Here is a 17,367-nt window from a genome sequence, read left to right on the forward strand (position 1 = left end):
ACTACTCCCAACGTATTTTCATATATAAATGGTCTGAATTAAACGACTCCCTGTCATATGTGGCAAGCGACCCTAAGTGTCTGGTCCAAATGCAATGTTTTGTCTGTTTTCACACATTTTAATTGTCCGTAAATCAGATAGATAATACCCATTTTAGCACCCAGAGGGCCAAAAAAATAAAGTCCAATTATAATCCAGTAGCAAACAAACTTTACACATCTTCCAGGTTCAATTAAACAGTCAGTTAACATGTATATACTTAACAGGTATTGAGTGACGTAGCGTCTGTTCCCTACTGCATATATATGGTAAGCATGATGCAATCGATGTGTGTGTAATGAACATAATGACCTGAGTAAACTGGATTAAGACTTGTGTCAGATTTTGTTTTAATTATAGAGTGCCAACGGAAGATTTTTTTTAGGCAGCATTTTTTAAATGTACCTTTCTATGGCTGTATAAGTAATACGGAAAAATATTGATACCAAACCAGAAAAAAGCTTTGGATATGGATATGATTAACTTTTAAACAAGTATGATATTTATTTCTATAATTTGAATGCATCAAATTCCATAAAGAATTTATTTTATACTACACAGATTCAATTTAAATCTTAATACAAAAAATGTTTTTTTTATAATATACATGCGAATATACAGTATTTGTTTTACATGGATTCTTATTTTATTTACATAAAAAATTTTAAGAATGTTTATTTGTAATTGGTCAGATTATATTCCTTCACACAGTTATGTATGTTAAGTCACAATGGTATATAGACAGATAGATGGTATTTATATTTAATTTTCTTTGAGACTGTATTTAGAGACTCCTTGTCATATGTGACCTTTTCCTGAAGATCCCTTGGAAAGTCACATATGACAGTCTCGACTGTAATAGTACTGAAATTGTATTGTTTCATTGTTCAGTGTACTGTGATATTAGAAAAAAAAAACACTATCTGATGCCAATTAATGTGATTTTTTGTTTTCCAACCCAGATATGATAAGAATCTGTGCCAAAATCTGCTATCTTATATTACAAAGACGGGTAGTTTTAATTAATCATTTTAATTAGATTTTATGTATAAATACATATACTTTTCTTTCTTGAACTGATACTGATGAGCCTACTCTTATGCGTTTTTACTAATCTTTATAAATTCATTTAATTTCACTGTGGTCCTTTCAATGATTTCATCTTATATGTATAGGATGTTTGTAACATGATATGACTCATTCTCTTATAACTCCACGGAGTGGCAATATACATGTAATTCTTTATTATGACTGTGAATATATTGATTGTAACTTGTATGTATGTACATTGATGAGACTTTAAAAAATAAACTAGATAAGTTATTTTGAAAGAGTTCATTTGAAATTAATTAGATTGAAAGAGTACATTTGAAATTTTTGCAACAGATGTTAGGTGAAAGCAACATACTGTAAATACAACAGTGTATGAAGAATTAGGAAGAATTAGGAAGATGTCCATTAATTGTATATAGAAAGATAAGGATATTGACATTTTGGTACAGAACTCTTAAACATAACGACACACTTACTTATAGAATTGATAGTATGAAAAATGATAATGATGTTTTATTAAACAAGTGGTCCAGTGATGTACAGGATTTGTTAAATGATTTAGGTTTTCCGTTTTTATGGAATAATCAATGTGTTACAAATGATCAACTTCATATTTTAATAGCACGAATAAAAGATCAATACTTCAAACCATGTCAAAGTAAAATTAACAATTTACCTAGATTAAAAACATATTGCATATTTAAAAATGAACATGTTGCTAAAAAATATTTGTTCTATAATATTAATTCAAATTATGTACTTCTCTATGTCGATTTAGATGTTCTGTTCATAAATTACTGATAGGGGAAGGTAGACACAGGAATATTCCAAGACCTGAACGAATTTGTTTTCGTTGTAACATGAATGTAGTTGAAAATGAGTATTGTTTTCTGTTAGTGTGTCCCTTCTATAGAGAAATCAGATATCGTTGCTTTCCTAATTATCATGTTCTTGGCCTAGTATCCAGAAATTCAATTCATTATTGACAAATGAAGACGTAATCATAAATCTCTTCTTTTTTTCCAAGATTTCTAAAAGATATTTATATGCATGTACAAATATGATTTTTTTGCAGAATAATACAAAAAGAACACTGGGGATGAGTGTGAGTGTGAGCTGTTGAATAGTATCTTATGTTAGGTTAAGATTTTCCTCTCAAGGTATTATTTACCCTCCAAGAAATGAAAGTACAAAAATGTGACGTTCAGTGTAACACAATATACATTTATTTAAGAAAAAGATACATAATATACTGATTATAATTAGGAAAAAAACACTACAATTCAAAACAAAATCAATACAAAATCAAAGCACTGTTGGCATTGTTATACGCTTTTATTTCACTCGTGACCATCAGATTTTAAATATTTTAACTCGTGGTTACGACACTCGTGAATATTTAAATTCTGAGGGTCACTCGTGAAATAAATTTTCGATCACACACTGAAAAAATCAAATATCTTCTATATATAATACGAACCTGTATAGGCTGTAAGAAGACGTTATTATAAATTCATACGCCTGCATAATTGATTTATTTGATTTTAGATTTGATTGATTAAAAAAGAAAAAGAAATCTTTAATTTTCAACAGCCGTGTATATAAATAATAGAAAGGCCACGAATTACAGACATATTGACTCGTGAGCCATTGAATATGATGTGATATTCAGCGGTTATGTTAATAATATAATTTAAACGATAACACTTGTTGACATAAGAAACCTTTTCTTAAAGGCCACGTTAACATCCTTTGATCTACATAGATTGAAAGCATTTAAATGTTCAAAATACCTTTATTATAGACGTGCTATGGCTAGTTATATGTCTTTAAGACAGTACACATTTCTATGATTCTTGTAAATTAATACAAGTACACGGTTTCATAATTATGAAATTTCGTATTTAAAACTCAACAAGTGTTATAAAAATGCATAACTTCAGTGTTAATGAATAAACAGATGAAGTAAAAATTGTTCATTACATTTTCCCCTGCACAATAACATTACTTCGGCCATTTTGCAAAGAAATACAATCGTACATATGGGGTTTCACTTTTTATTTTATTTATTGACGGGGAGGGGGGGTGAAGGTTTTCAACTGTTTCGCGAACGCTGCGCAATAAAAAGTTATTTAAGTATAAAGTTATTATAGCGGTGTAACTGTTAACCTTTCTTTTGATGTTATGATATTTAAATCGAAAAACATGCCATAAAAACAAAACGTAATAATACATTTTATGCGCACGCGTTTAAAAATACATTGTAATTTGTAGATTGTGTGCGCTTCGAATCTTCACGCTATATAAAGCATCGTATTCAAGATTTAAACCAATCAAATTCGATAAATTCATAGGCATTATATACGCCATGACTGTCGCATGAAAGTTAACGTTACTAAAACGCAGAAGTATAAATTAGCGATAATAATTTATGTTTTATATTAAGACCGGAAAATTTATCTTGTATGCCAATATTTACATTATTGTTAACCGGGCATCCTTTGTATGATTCTACTTATAAATAACGGGTACATTACATCATATGCTATTACATCACATCAAAAACTCAACAATTGTTTCAAACATAGAGGGATAAATAGAGTGAAAATTTCAATATTATTATAAACAATTATCATTGCAATAACACCAATAAATTATTTCATGTTTTCAGCACAATAACTTTACTTTCCAATACACCAATACAACATAATATAGACATATAGATTGAACACACAATAATTTAATGCATTTCTGGTACAGCAACAAACAAAAATTGAACAATGATTCATAATAATAACTGCCAATCAGTTTAAAAAACACACACATACAGAATAGTGAACATTACAATTGGTTCAAAAATCGTGAAATAAAGAAACCGTGATCTGCACCATTCGCTATTCAGTCAGTATATCTTTGTTATTTTCCTTAAATGAATAAATGTTGCTTTTTAATAGACTAAATGAAGGTCATGTCCATTTAAAGTTTTCATCCAGGTTTGAGTTTATCAATGTTTTATAATAATCAAAGTGGCCAGATGTTAAATCATATACAATTTTACTTAATAATTCAACATTACAAAATATATAATGTCAAAATTATTTCAAGATAACAATATATGCAAACAAATTACAATTTATTTTTCATTTTTGATTTAAATAAAGCAATGCATGACAAAACAATTGATCATTTTCTTAATATTAATTCCACCTGACAAGAAAATAACAAAAAGCACAATACGAGATCACAAAACTACAAGGATAAAGTAATAAATCCTCATCTAAATATTAAAGTAAAAAAACAACAGAACAACAACAACAAAAATGTTAAAACAGTGAAGAAATAATTGATCCTTACATTTCCAATGTTTAGTAAAATGTTCTGTCATTTATTTCTACAATTCAACAATCTCTGATAACTTGTTTCTCAAAATGAAACAAAGACAAGGTAAAACTATAACTTTCAACAATTTTAATTTTTCTTGAAGTGATTGATATTTAAATACAAAAAACTTGAAAGAAGACTTCCCTTTGTTATAAAAACAAAGCAAAGCAGTTATAGAGTTGGCTTCGTTCGGTCTCTTTATGAAATACAATGCAAGGGAATATTGTTATCCACACTCATATATACTAGTAAGCGGTATACGATCCTAAACAATACAAGAATCAATGTTCCTGTAGGCACCAGACTTAAATAAAGTAATGGACGACAAGACAAATATCCCTATATTTGAAAAAAAGTTTTCAAAAAAATACGGATTAATCGACCATTTTTTCATGATGTCTAACGGATTTGGACAAGTCCAATTTTAAACCGTTCCATCATAAGTCTTCATAAGTCAAATTAAATATATTAAATATATTCTGACACAAAATTATCTAAAAGTCCAGTAGAAAGCGTTTCATGATAAGTTGTTTTCAAGTTCAGTAAAAACAAGTTCAGTTAAAACAAATCCTACATTAATTTTCTACAATCCCTGTTAGGAGATGGTCCGCCACCATTTTCATTTTAAGTTCATTAAAATATGAACAATTAGATTTATTCAAGTACTTTGATGCTCTTGCTACACTCTTTCATCAAATGTCCAAACTGGTACATGTCCTCTGATTTCTCTCTGTTGTGTTTTAGTACTTTGGGGAGTTGGTTGAAGTATGCTTTTCTTACCATCTGAAACAAAAAGACCGATGGAAGTAGACCAAAAGCAATGCAATCAACAGCACAATACTTTTGTTTATTTTTTCTCCCTTAACACAAGAAAATAAAAAGTAATTGTCAAATTAAATAGAGCAAAGGCCAACAAACAAATATCTATCAGTTTAATGTTCAAAATATAAACTAAAATCGCCTTTTTCGTTCTATCAACACAGGCATAATGACTAGAACTCGAATTATCTTACGATATTCGTCATGTTAGGCCATTATTTATATTGAAAGTTACACAATGTGACATGTTTTAACGAAACATGTAAGTAAGTTATCTATGAACCATAAAATGGAAGAAGGAAGAAGAAAAATGATGATAAATGTAATTTGCGCCTGAGACAAAAACAATTATATTTATTATTTCTATTAGTCCGATAATACGGTCAAGGCATACGAGTTTTAGTATCAGGGCATCAAGTTTATGCATATTAATCGTATTAATAAATGTACTCAAGGTTTTCCAGATTCAAACAATAAAGTAGCCTACTTTTGATATTAAAATGCCAGCATAAAACTTTTTTTCTGATCGTGTCGGAGTGGTGGTGATATCTTTGAACATGTGCCCAAGATTACCTTTGTAACGTTCGCTTCAGCCAAAAAGTTTCATTCTATTTAGATATTACTATCTTTTAATTATTCTTAAATAATGAATTAATGTGGATTTTCTATTTCACAGGTTTTATCTGTTGTATATTAAGAAAGTTGTAATTGCCTTCACAATATTTTGTGCAGCTTGTGTTAACTTATCTAATTAAAACTGATTTTTATTTATTTGCATGCGAGTTATCAATCTAAATTGATGCGTAATATTAATTCTAACTGTTCTCTATTCATTTTGAGCACAGGTTACTTGTAGGCTATTTCAGGTCATTATAATAATACTTATAGTTTTAAACATTAGAATTTGCAATTTCAACTTGTATATGTATACTTAGGATAACTATTACACTTAATGAATAAGCTACATGTAACATTTTATTCTATTCCTCATAATGCCTTTTTTAAGTTTTTCAACATTTATATTTGCATTTTCAACTTGTATATGAATACTTTTGAATACTTAGGTTAACTATTACACTTAATGAATAACATACATGTAACATTTTATTGTGTTCATAATGCCCTTTAAGGTAGTGACGCTACAGGATTGTGTTTATTAATCGATTAAAGGCTTTAATACAACGGTTATGTTATTCCTTTTATGAATAAACTCATGACAGCATAGGATTTCATTCGGTAATCATCGCATACATCATTACTGAAAATGATTATTAGTCTATTTATATTTAATCTACAGGATAAAAGAAAGAGATGAACCTTTGCCGCCAGAACAGTACAAGTCCAGCTTGCACGACCGTGAAATCTGACGAATCTCTATATTGTTGTAAGCTAAACCTTTGCCATTTGTTATTCAGATTCTTCACACTTACAACATGTACAAGAGACTGTGACCAGATTTAGAAACTAGAAATGGCCAGATTTAAGATATGCAGTAGATTAACCTAATAAGTGGTAAATAAAAACAATAATGCAACAATTAAAATATTGAAATAAAGGTATTAATCAAGGAGGACATAAAAACAAAGATACTTACGTCGTAGGAAATTTTTATTCCCACTGTTTTACACTTCATATCATGCACGACTAAATCTTCATTATGCAGGACCGAAAGACCTTTTGCAAGATCTCTGGCAATCAGTAGCACTTCTTGTATCCGCAGTGGTCTTTTACATAGCATGTATGACAGGTCAATATCATATCGAAATTTTCGGCTAGGAGAAAAGTGCGAAAGGATTCGCATAAACGAAATTGCAGACTCTGTGATAAAAGGGATGAAACAAGAGGTTAATAAACGACCTGCACATTGAAACTATATAGAATTTTGTAAAAAAAATCTGGAAACAAAGTGATCCCTCATAAACATTTATCACAACAAAATTACAAGAGAACTGCAGACTCTGTTATATAATTTCCAACTAAAGTGTGCGCGGATCAACTGTTTATGTGCATAAAGCTCAAAATATGTCCTCGCTAAAATTCATGATTGCAAACAAAAATATGTCTATGGTTGTTAATTTAAATATATCATTAAGAAAACACAAACATTAGACTCTTGGTTTTGCATTCTTATATTGCTTCTTCTTTATATCATTTGTGTGATCTGTGCTCTGCCTTGCGGCCTGTTCTATTTTGTTTGGGGTTCTCCAGAACTCCTTGCCGCTGGTTCTTCTTGCTTGGTCGTTTGGGATTACGTTCATTGAACACCTCATTTCCTTGTTGATCTTGTTTATCATATTTTTTATTCAATTTTAAGTTCTTACCCGGTTATTCATCAGAAATATTAAGCATTAAAATCATCGTTCCTTACCTTTTTTAAAGTTTTCATGTTTTTGTTCGTCTATGTTCGGATTAAACGACTGTAAACAACAATAAAATCTCTATCAGCACCAGTTAAGAGGTTAAAAAGTTATATAAATGTACGCTCTTTTCATGGAACCAGGCATGTTTTGTACATTCCTTTTTCAGCAGCATATTCATGGTTCAATGTAATTTTGACACAAAATTATGAAAGTGTCCTTAACCATAAAAAATGTTTTCAGTGTAAACAGATGTTAATTACAACATATATGTCATAGACATTATTAACCCTGTCTTCTTAATGTGGTCAGTACTCGTTGCTTAGTTTGGATATATTTTGAAATGTTCGCAAAAATGATAAAATGTTTTGTCAGAATGGAAAGATGAACTGCACAGGGTTAACACTGGCGATATTTTTTCTTTCAACCATTTGTTTTCGCGACTGTCATTGTGCATTTTAAACAGTCAGTGCTTTTTATTATATAACATAACTTTCTATGCTTATTTGATAGAAATCGTTCGCATTTTAAATATTGATTTGTCACAGTTGAATTTATATTATAATATTGGTTGCCGCAATTTGTTCGTTATACCGAACATCGTGTAGAACCGGCATTTTGATTTGTTTTAATCGCCTCATTAAAATTGTGAGGCAATCAGTGAAATAGGTGTCTTTGACACACATCTAATCATGATTCGGCCGCGAGTATCCCACGATAACTTCCTGTGATTTCCTTCAATGGCACATTAGGCCTCAGAAACTAATTAAATGTTTTTCTTTCTTTTTTTAAACGGACTAGCATGAATATAATGGTTGACTTGGAGAAATAGCTAAATATGCGAAATTATTTGTCTATAATATAGCAAAATATACCGAAATTAGTATTTTCACTTCAATGCTTAATCGCAATAACTGCACAAATTGCCAAATACAACGGTAATCACAGATGGTTCTGTTAATATATAAATTTCTAATCGTAACATATATTGTTACTATATTTACATTTTTAGGTGTGATGGGCCTATAAATTATTCAGCATGATTTTGATTTGTGTCGGAAAAAGAATTATTTGCTTTTCATTTAGATACTTTCATACTAGCTTTTTTAGTGACTGCAAACGGTTAATTGTTCTTCATAATCGTTTATTATAAGGGTAATGTCCCAAATTTCTTGTTATCGAATCCATTGTTTTAAGCAATGTTATCATTCTAGGATTTTTGTTCGAGCCTTTTCAGCAGGCATGATTCTTCATCTACATAAAAAGATCAATTTTGAATAAATTATAAAACCGCAAACGCAAACATTATTTAATACTGGGCAGAAAATACAATTTCTCGCGGCCGAACCATTACCATTTATCAGCCGCGGGAATTTTGGCCGATATCCCTTCGATTAGAGGTGAATCAAAATGCAGCAAGAAATTTTGTAATCTTTAATGACACTTAAAGAATATATTATAATTTATATAATAAGATAATGACCTTCTTGTTCATGATTGCTGTAAGTGTATACAGAAATGGATTTAATGCGGAGTTTACTGGCAGCACCAACACAGCCGTCCATGCGTAAACGTCACCTGGCACAGTGTTTCCGTTCAATGCAACCAACCCTGAAAATTAAGAAATGAAAATCTACAAATAAGAATTCAAGAAAGGAAATTAAAATCCAGATAAATAACAAAATGAAATAGTTCTTTTCCTATTCTTATTCAATAAAAAAGTCATATTTTAAAATTAAGAATTATGAATACATGAAAACAAACAAAAATCCACAAATTTTAATAACAAAGGAATATATATACGCGAATTCTAGTCTTTTTCATATTTATTCGAAAAAGACAAATTTGAAAATACTATATTATTATTTTTTGAGCCTGATTTCGACAAAAGTCTTCGTATAAAGTACATGGATGTTCATTAAGTAAAAAATACGTGAACTTGTATGAAAAAAAAATATAAAAAGATCTGATGAATATTTTACATACAACTAGTGCCATATTTTATTTGGTTAAATAATATGTGATATTTTATAGATTAGAATCATCTTCTTTTTAAGTTACCCATAACTCCGATTGGAAACCAGCATAAAAAGTCAGTTGAAACAAGTAACAGCAAGTTCCTCGCTACAATTAAGTCGTTTTTTCGGCTGACATTCATTCTCCTGGATATTTTTGTTTGATTTCTTACTTCTGTGTAAATGAGTAGCTGTCCAAGAGCTATCAGGACAAACATTGCGAAATTGAAGATGACAAAAACGCTGAAGGAATAAATCCATCCAGGGGGCCTGTCACGAGTTAATGGCAAGGCAAGACAAACTGCTGATTTACTATAGAATCCGTCACTGAAATAGTCTACATATATTAATGGCAAGATTGAAAGAAACGCTGCAAATACCCATATTATAACGGATATCACGACTGCCTTTTGAGAAGTAATACGAACGTTTCCAAACGGAAATTTGATAACAAGAATCCGATCTATGGTAATCAGGGCGACAAAAAAGACGCTTGCTTCGGATGAAAGCGTTGACAATACACCAGCAAGTCTGCACCAATTGCTTGAACGCCAATATGTGTCGGCTTCTATGTATCTAGAAAAAAAATGGATGGCTAGGTACAGATGGTGCTAAATTTTATATAAGGAATACATTTGAATCGGTTCAAAGAGAAAATAAAAACAAACTTTCGTAGAGTCTGATAGATTTCACTTGTGCGTTGAAATGCGCAGAACAAAGAGGAAAACAGCCAGTTGATGCAATTCTTTATTACCACCTTTATTTATTAGAAGAGACAAATCTTTTAAACACACAAGCCGTCCGGCACTTCAGAATTCAAGTAATGATGAATTTTTAATATGAAATACTGACTCACTCAATTATAAACTATTTTTTGTTAGAAAATTTATTAAAAAGAATGGCATTATGAACGAAATGCGTAGATTTTAGCATTTATATTATTCTAGTCGTTCTATTTGCAATGTTAATTTATAAATATACTTACCTGCCTCGAAATATATTATCAGCCAAAGCAATTATCAGCATATAAATTCCCATTAACAAGTCAGATATTGCTAGATTTGTGACAAATATACCATAACCAATCTTCAGTCGATACCTATCGAAATGCATTCTGTATACAAACGACGCAATGTTGCCTAGTAACGCCAAGCTGCCGATCACCCAAAGAAGCACTTGTAATATCGGGTGCCGCATCAAGTCTGCACAAGAAGAGAACTCGTCTTGGTAAGGAAGACATAAATCTTCCCTAAGATACAAAGGTCGGATACAACAAAACTTAAATGCTGGAGTATGCAACAGTTCTACTGACTGTAATCCATCAAACATCTTTTTAGAAAACACACTTATTGGATTTCCTTGAAGTTTCAATTGCCTTGTTGTTAATTCATTGAAAGCTTGGTCTTCTACTTTGTCTACATAGTTAAATGAAATATCAACGTTATCCAGTATTAGACCTGCAAACGTATTCCTTGAAATGGTGAATATACTACAACCTGTTAAATCTAATGATCTTATCTTAAGGCCATGAAATGTTTCTGGTTCAATGTAAGACAGCAAGGCGTTTCCGTGCAGAAACAAGTTGGTTAAACGCGTTAAATTAGAAAATGTATATCTCTTAAGTCGTGGAATTTGATTATGTGATAAATCCAATGTACGTAAATTTGTCATACGAAAAAAGTACGTGTCAGATAATGCTGAAATTTTACAATGTGAAACATTTAAAAAATAAAGGTAACGAAAAGGTATGTCAATAAAATATAACAACAGAAAGTCCTTTCCAAATGTACTGGTATGGCTTAAATCAAGCATTCTTGTAGAGTAATGAATGTTCAAGTCATGTATGGTTGTGCTCGTGTTACTATTTTCTTCACATTTCATTGTAAGCAGGCCACAAAAACAAGAAGGTGGGCAGTGGAAATCGCAATACGCTTCGTCATCCTCGTTTGGACAATTTCTATTTCCGTCACAAATCTGGTCTAATTTCAAACACACTCTGCTACCAAGGCATTTGTATCCACCTGCGCAAGAAGTATTTCTAATATCTGAAAGTATAATTTTTAGATGCGATTATATACTGGAAAAACGAGTAATTTAACAGACTATGGTAGATCGATACCAGTGTTCTAACTGATCTGTTCACAAACAACTTGTTATGTTTCTGACCAAAAAATATATTTAGGGCTATGATATAAGTTCTTGCCTTTAATTTGCTATAACGCTAGACTAATAATATCTGTCATATGTTGCGGTTCGGACCGGAATATCCGTCCCGAGGAGACCCGCCCATTTGGGAAATTAACGGAAGTCGATCTTATGTCCAATAGTCGGGTTGTCGTGCACGGAAACGGTTACATGGAAAATTGCCATTATCCAATATGGTTGAATTTGTGTTGGTATAACCCTTTTGCATGTATCAAGATTGATTTGAAAATAGATCAAATGACATTTTTGGCAAAGACTTACCATTTTTTATCTAATGTTTTAAATTTTTTTAGATTCGCGACATTTATGGTCGGCAGAAAAAATCTGATTTGATATGAAGTTTACCAGGAGACAAATAATGCTCAACAAATTCTTTAAAAATATTTTAAGGGATTGGTGTAATAAATATTTTCAGTATACCACTGAAATTGTTATCTATGTATGTTTGTATATCTAGTAAGATTATTCAACACTGCTTACACTGTTTCTAGATGTAGTTCATAGTTTGCTTAATGAAAAAGTGTCAGGACAGATCTTAATATATTGCCTTACCTGTGCATTCATTTTTGAAAAACCATGGTCCTATTAAATTGACAATTTCCCAATTACGAACAAGTATTTCTGTCACTGCTGACGAAACAATTTGTATATTGGTTTGTATTGTTGGCTCTTCACGTAAATTGTATACAGTAACGTTGCTGCCATAACCTTCTAGTACCAACTTTACGTAGTTAGAAAATGTCTGCTCATCATAATTTAACCACGCACTTGTAATCCATATAACTGCTTTTGCTTTTGTACTGTTCCAGACGTCGTGAAATGGTTTTAGATCATGTATAAACCATGATAGATTCTGAAGGTAATTATCATTTACATACACTTCAAAACGATTTCTATCATGAAATAAACAGTGTCCAGCTTTCGAACGAATAATTTGTCCATAGAATGCCAGCATAATGTCAGTTCGGTATGAAATGAACATAACAGTTCGACCCTTAGAGTATAACTGACCGGCTAGTTTGCAAGCTCTTTGTTTTTGTTTGGCGCCAGAAAACATATCAAGAAAAATCAAAAACGTATTTTCGTCTTCCTGACACCCTGGAAAATAGTTTAAAGCTGTATTACTGATTGTGAATAGTATTATTCGCGACCTTATAGGACGTTTTCGGTAGTTTTTATATAGATATAAAGGCAAAATTAAAACTGTTCAAACATTTTGGATTTTTTTCATGTGACGAAACTATCCAGCTAGCTCACGGAACGTTGGTGGTTCTACTCAGGTGCCGTTCGTACCTGATATAATTTACGGAAGGACACCTGAAGACTTCCTCAGGTTGAATAGCTAAAAAGTACACCATATGACCTTTACCGTGAAAAACCCGATGAAAACAAAAACTCATAAAAAGCTACGTGTTCTAACGTCCACTAATTATCTGAGAAAAGATCAATGAAGTTTAACACCAGTCTGTGTTATTGCATAGAAATGTAAGATTAATTAATATAAGGCGATGCTAAATCGTATATAACTAGAAATAACAATGCTTAGGAGTAAGTTTAATTAAAAATGAATCAGAAGTGAAAAAAGTAAAACGCAGTCCCAATGTAACCTAGCAAAACCGACATGTCAGCCAGCAACTAAACTAAGAAATGGTACAACTAAAGGAAACTTAGAAAAGACACAATGAAGAAGAAGCTAATGTAGAGACACACTTACTATTGTAATAATTAAAAATTTAATCAAAGAAATAATAAGAAAATACATAGCACACCTGTCTTTTTAATTATGATTTATCACTGATAAGTTTATGTGGCATTAACATTAGAGTTTATATAATAAAGAGACAATAAGTATATGTATTCATGGATGAATATTGATAATCCGTAACTAACAATATATCAGTTTGTAAATTTACAACAGAGTCTTTCTATCAGACCATCAAATATTTGTTCTTGTATTTTCAGAGTTTCGTTATATTTTCTTACATAAAATTAAACGACTCCAATGGATAAAATATGGTAACGTGCATAGCAAATTAAAATAAAACGGTAAAAACATAGTTGTCAGACCGACTATAAAAATGACATCGTTTTCAATTTGTTAGTCACTAAAGACGTAAAATTACACATTTTAGGTATTTGCTCAGTTAAAAGTTAGACATTCGAATCAGTATATTGGTAAAATAATAAAGCATATAAAGAATCACATATGGCCCTTCAAAACGGGAAAGTAACAGTATGTAATGGCTGTCAATTTAGTAACATTAATTACCTCGTACCCTCCGAAAGGTATAATACAAAATAAGCTTGGGGCTGACATGCAAAAATGGTTTATTTTGTAAGGTATTTCTGTCGGTTAATTTCAAAACAAAAGTCAGGTAACTTATAGTCATCTTAAATATATAAAATATTTCGCCAGCTTAATCGGTTATGGAAAGTGAACGTAATGTCCACTTAATTGTAAAAGAACAGTAAACATAATGTCTACTTAATTGTTTTTAACCTCCAGAATTGATTTAAAAAATCTTATCATCGGCGTTACATGTTATTATAAAGATTTTCATTTGACATCAAATACAACCGCTAGTCAAGAAAAAAACGTGTTAATATATAAAATTGTGAATTGCATCATCTGCATTTGTTGTTTCAGTTTACATTTTGTGAATAGGCATTTCATTCTTTTTTTCTAATACCGTAACACATTAAAGACAAATTATTCCATTATATTTCTAAATCTTAAATTATAACAAAATTACAGCAATTTTGCTCGTCCTCCCCGTTCGGACAGTCCATGTGTCCATCGCAAACTTTATGTTGAAGAATACAGTAACTTTTTGGACACTTCACATATTGGTCTGGACAAACATAATCAGCTGAAAAAACATTCAAATGTGAAACGAAAATCAAAATAAAATAATGTTGAATTTAACATAAAATTATGAAAATTATATCAGTAAAAATGAGAAAAAACATTTCATTACAACCAATTGAGTTTGAGAGACATTTACCCCAAATGGGTATATACAAAATCATAATTTAAGATGATTAAGGCGTCCGTTTCTCGTTTGACCTCCAAGGTGGAGGCATGTTTACTCGATGTGCGTGGTTTTTAGAATCCTACCAAGCTGTGTTATACATATATAAAACAGGCATAATTTTAAACAGAAACAAAAGATGAGTTTTCATATACCTTGGTCTTCATAAAGCTAGTGACTCACGGGTCAAGGCCAATTTTCGTCTGACGGTGAAGAATAATATAACTTTTGTAGAAATCTACAATTTGCTGCTTATTACTAAGTATCTTATCTCTTGGCTTAGTATTTTCACACATTTTGACTTAGATGTGTTTTTCCAATATAAATGTACATGTATATCAAGTGACTCTCGGATAGGCCAGTATTGACCTAGGGGCATGTCTAATATCAGTTTTGTAAAGATTCATATGATAATGCTTAACATCATCTTTAGGCATTATAGTTCCACAAAGTAAGACTGAAATGTGGTTTTTGGTTAATTTTCAAGACTGTATTAAGAAGCGTTGCGAGTATTAACCCAAGTGGCATGATCAATACCAGTTTTGTAAAAGCCAGCGAAGTTATGTTACATGTCCAATAACTAAACTCTAGGCCTAATACTTTCATTGTTAAAGATTACAAATATTGAACCAAGGAGCATGAATCATATCAGTTTGGTGAAGGTCAACAAACGAATGCTGCAGTGCTAAAAAATCTAACCTCTAGACATTCACATCATGAAATTTAAATATGTTTTCCTATATAAGTCTATATAAATCAAGTAACCCCACAGCAGAACCAATTTTGATCTTAGGCAGCCTGAACACGTTTTCTGTTCGTGTTTTATTACAAGTAGTATTTCGCCCAAAACCTTTTGATTTCTTTCTATATGTTTAAAATATACAGAGCGGGCACATAATTTTAAAATTCATACAGAATGACTAAGCTTGACATCGTCCCGAAGAAGGTCAGACATATGCTGTGCACATTGTCTTAATATCGTCAACATTTTATCTTAGAAGTTTCAATGTCCTTCCATCGGTTCAGACAGGCCGGACACGAAAACTAGGGACAGACGGAATAACAATGTCAGAAGTACAACTATATGTTTTGAATATCTTTTTACTTTAGTCTTTGATATTTTTTCTTATTTTTTTCTCATTGCAATTGTCAAGATGATTCAGACTTCTAAATGTTTATTTCTTAAAAGGAGAAATATAAGTTTTATAATGCTTTAATAATAGTTTTAAAGCATGCTACATGATTTACATGTTTCACATGAAAACAAATTGTGCTAAATGTGGAATACTTTTTATAGAAGTAGTATAAATATGTAAGGATACTGTTACAGTAGTATTTCAACTTCCATACATAGTACTAAATCACCATAACTGTGTATTAAGAAAAGTAAAATAAAACAAACCCAGAAGAACAAGAAGATACAGGTATTTGTTTTACGTGTCAATTTTTGAAAACTATTCAATAAAAGTACTTCAAAAAATGACAATATTTTGAGAAATAAAAATTAAAGCATGGACCCTTAAACGATTGAAAGTTGCAAATAAATCAGAGTGTTAATTAACATATGAGATACCAAACTTTCAGCGGGTTTACAAACAGTATTTTTAAGCATAATTTTTAATGTTAGATAAAGATTTTTATTTCTATTTTGGTCTCACTGCAATTGTCAAGGTGATTTAATGTGATGCATCCTGCTTCATTAAATTCGTCATCAACATCATACAGACATCGCCACTCTTCACTGACCTTCCTAATTCCATAACCGCATGATATTGGTACACTGCGATTACTTTCTACAATAGAATTTAGTAAGGTCATCTATATTGATTAAACTATTCTTATTATTTCATGAAGATATTTTAACTACAATGAATCAAATCACATTATCAGAATGGTTATGCAACTGGTCAAAGACCCGTCACAATTAAGTAATTAAACATATAGTATTAAATACTTAATAGATCTTAAAGAATCCCTGCAATGAGGGTTAAACTATTCGCCAGCTATCATTGCGCTAGAGGAATAGCATTGAAGGAAGCCATTGTATTGACCAAACAGTACTATTGTTATAAATTTTAATACCATTTTGGTAAAATATTCATAAAATAGTGTTCTTATAATAGATCCAGACTTTGACAATTTACTTATGCCTTAAAAAAATGTGATCCTTGTCTGCAATGAAAAATATTGTAAATTTCAAGTAACAACGTACATACACTTTCCCGAACCATTTTATCCTAATAAATTTGAAACATTGCAATTTGGAAAATTAAAAAATAATTTAAAACTCAAACTCATTTTTTGTCATATATATTATCTTTTTTGTGTTAAACATACCTTTATAGCACTTTAATGGCCCAAACGTAATTCTGTTATTTGCAATATCGAAAGTGTCGTAGTAAGTCAATTTCAATTCAGCCTGGTTAAAGTGTATTTCAAACGTGTCTGTATTAGCCGTTATGCTGT

At 30.9% G+C, this 17,367-nt stretch overlaps 1 protein-coding gene and 1 long non-coding RNA gene across 2 annotated transcripts; both read right to left on the reverse strand.

Annotated features, from left to right (window-relative positions):
* Positions 1–2,321: 2,321 nt before the first annotated feature.
* LOC132740111 (G-protein coupled receptor GRL101-like) lies at positions 2,322–12,781 on the reverse strand. Its single transcript, XM_060727966.1, has 7 exons — positions 12,422–12,781; positions 10,650–11,709; positions 9,711–10,240; positions 9,133–9,260; positions 7,661–7,709; positions 6,887–7,110; positions 2,322–5,256 (listed from the first exon to the last, which is right to left on the reverse strand). The coding sequence occupies exons 2-7, from the start codon at positions 11,543–11,545 to the stop codon at positions 5,128–5,130; spliced, it is 1,956 nt and encodes a 651-aa protein (XP_060583949.1). The 5' UTR covers positions 11,546–11,709; positions 12,422–12,781; the 3' UTR covers positions 2,322–5,127.
* Positions 12,782–12,789: 8 nt separating this feature from the next.
* On the reverse strand, positions 12,790–16,691 carry LOC132740112 (uncharacterized). The gene is made up of 3 exons (XR_009627106.1): positions 16,560–16,691; positions 14,623–14,739; positions 12,790–12,967 (listed from the first exon to the last, which is right to left on the reverse strand). It is a non-coding gene; the product is annotated as an uncharacterized LOC132740112 (long non-coding RNA).
* Between the last annotated feature and the right edge of the window lie 676 nt (positions 16,692–17,367).

The sequence above is a fragment of the Ruditapes philippinarum genome, unplaced genomic scaffold (genome assembly GCF_026571515.1).
Source record: "Ruditapes philippinarum isolate M1 unplaced genomic scaffold, ASM2657151v2 ctg1445_1_1_1_1, whole genome shotgun sequence".
NCBI lineage: Eukaryota > Metazoa > Mollusca > Bivalvia > Venerida > Veneridae > Ruditapes > Ruditapes philippinarum.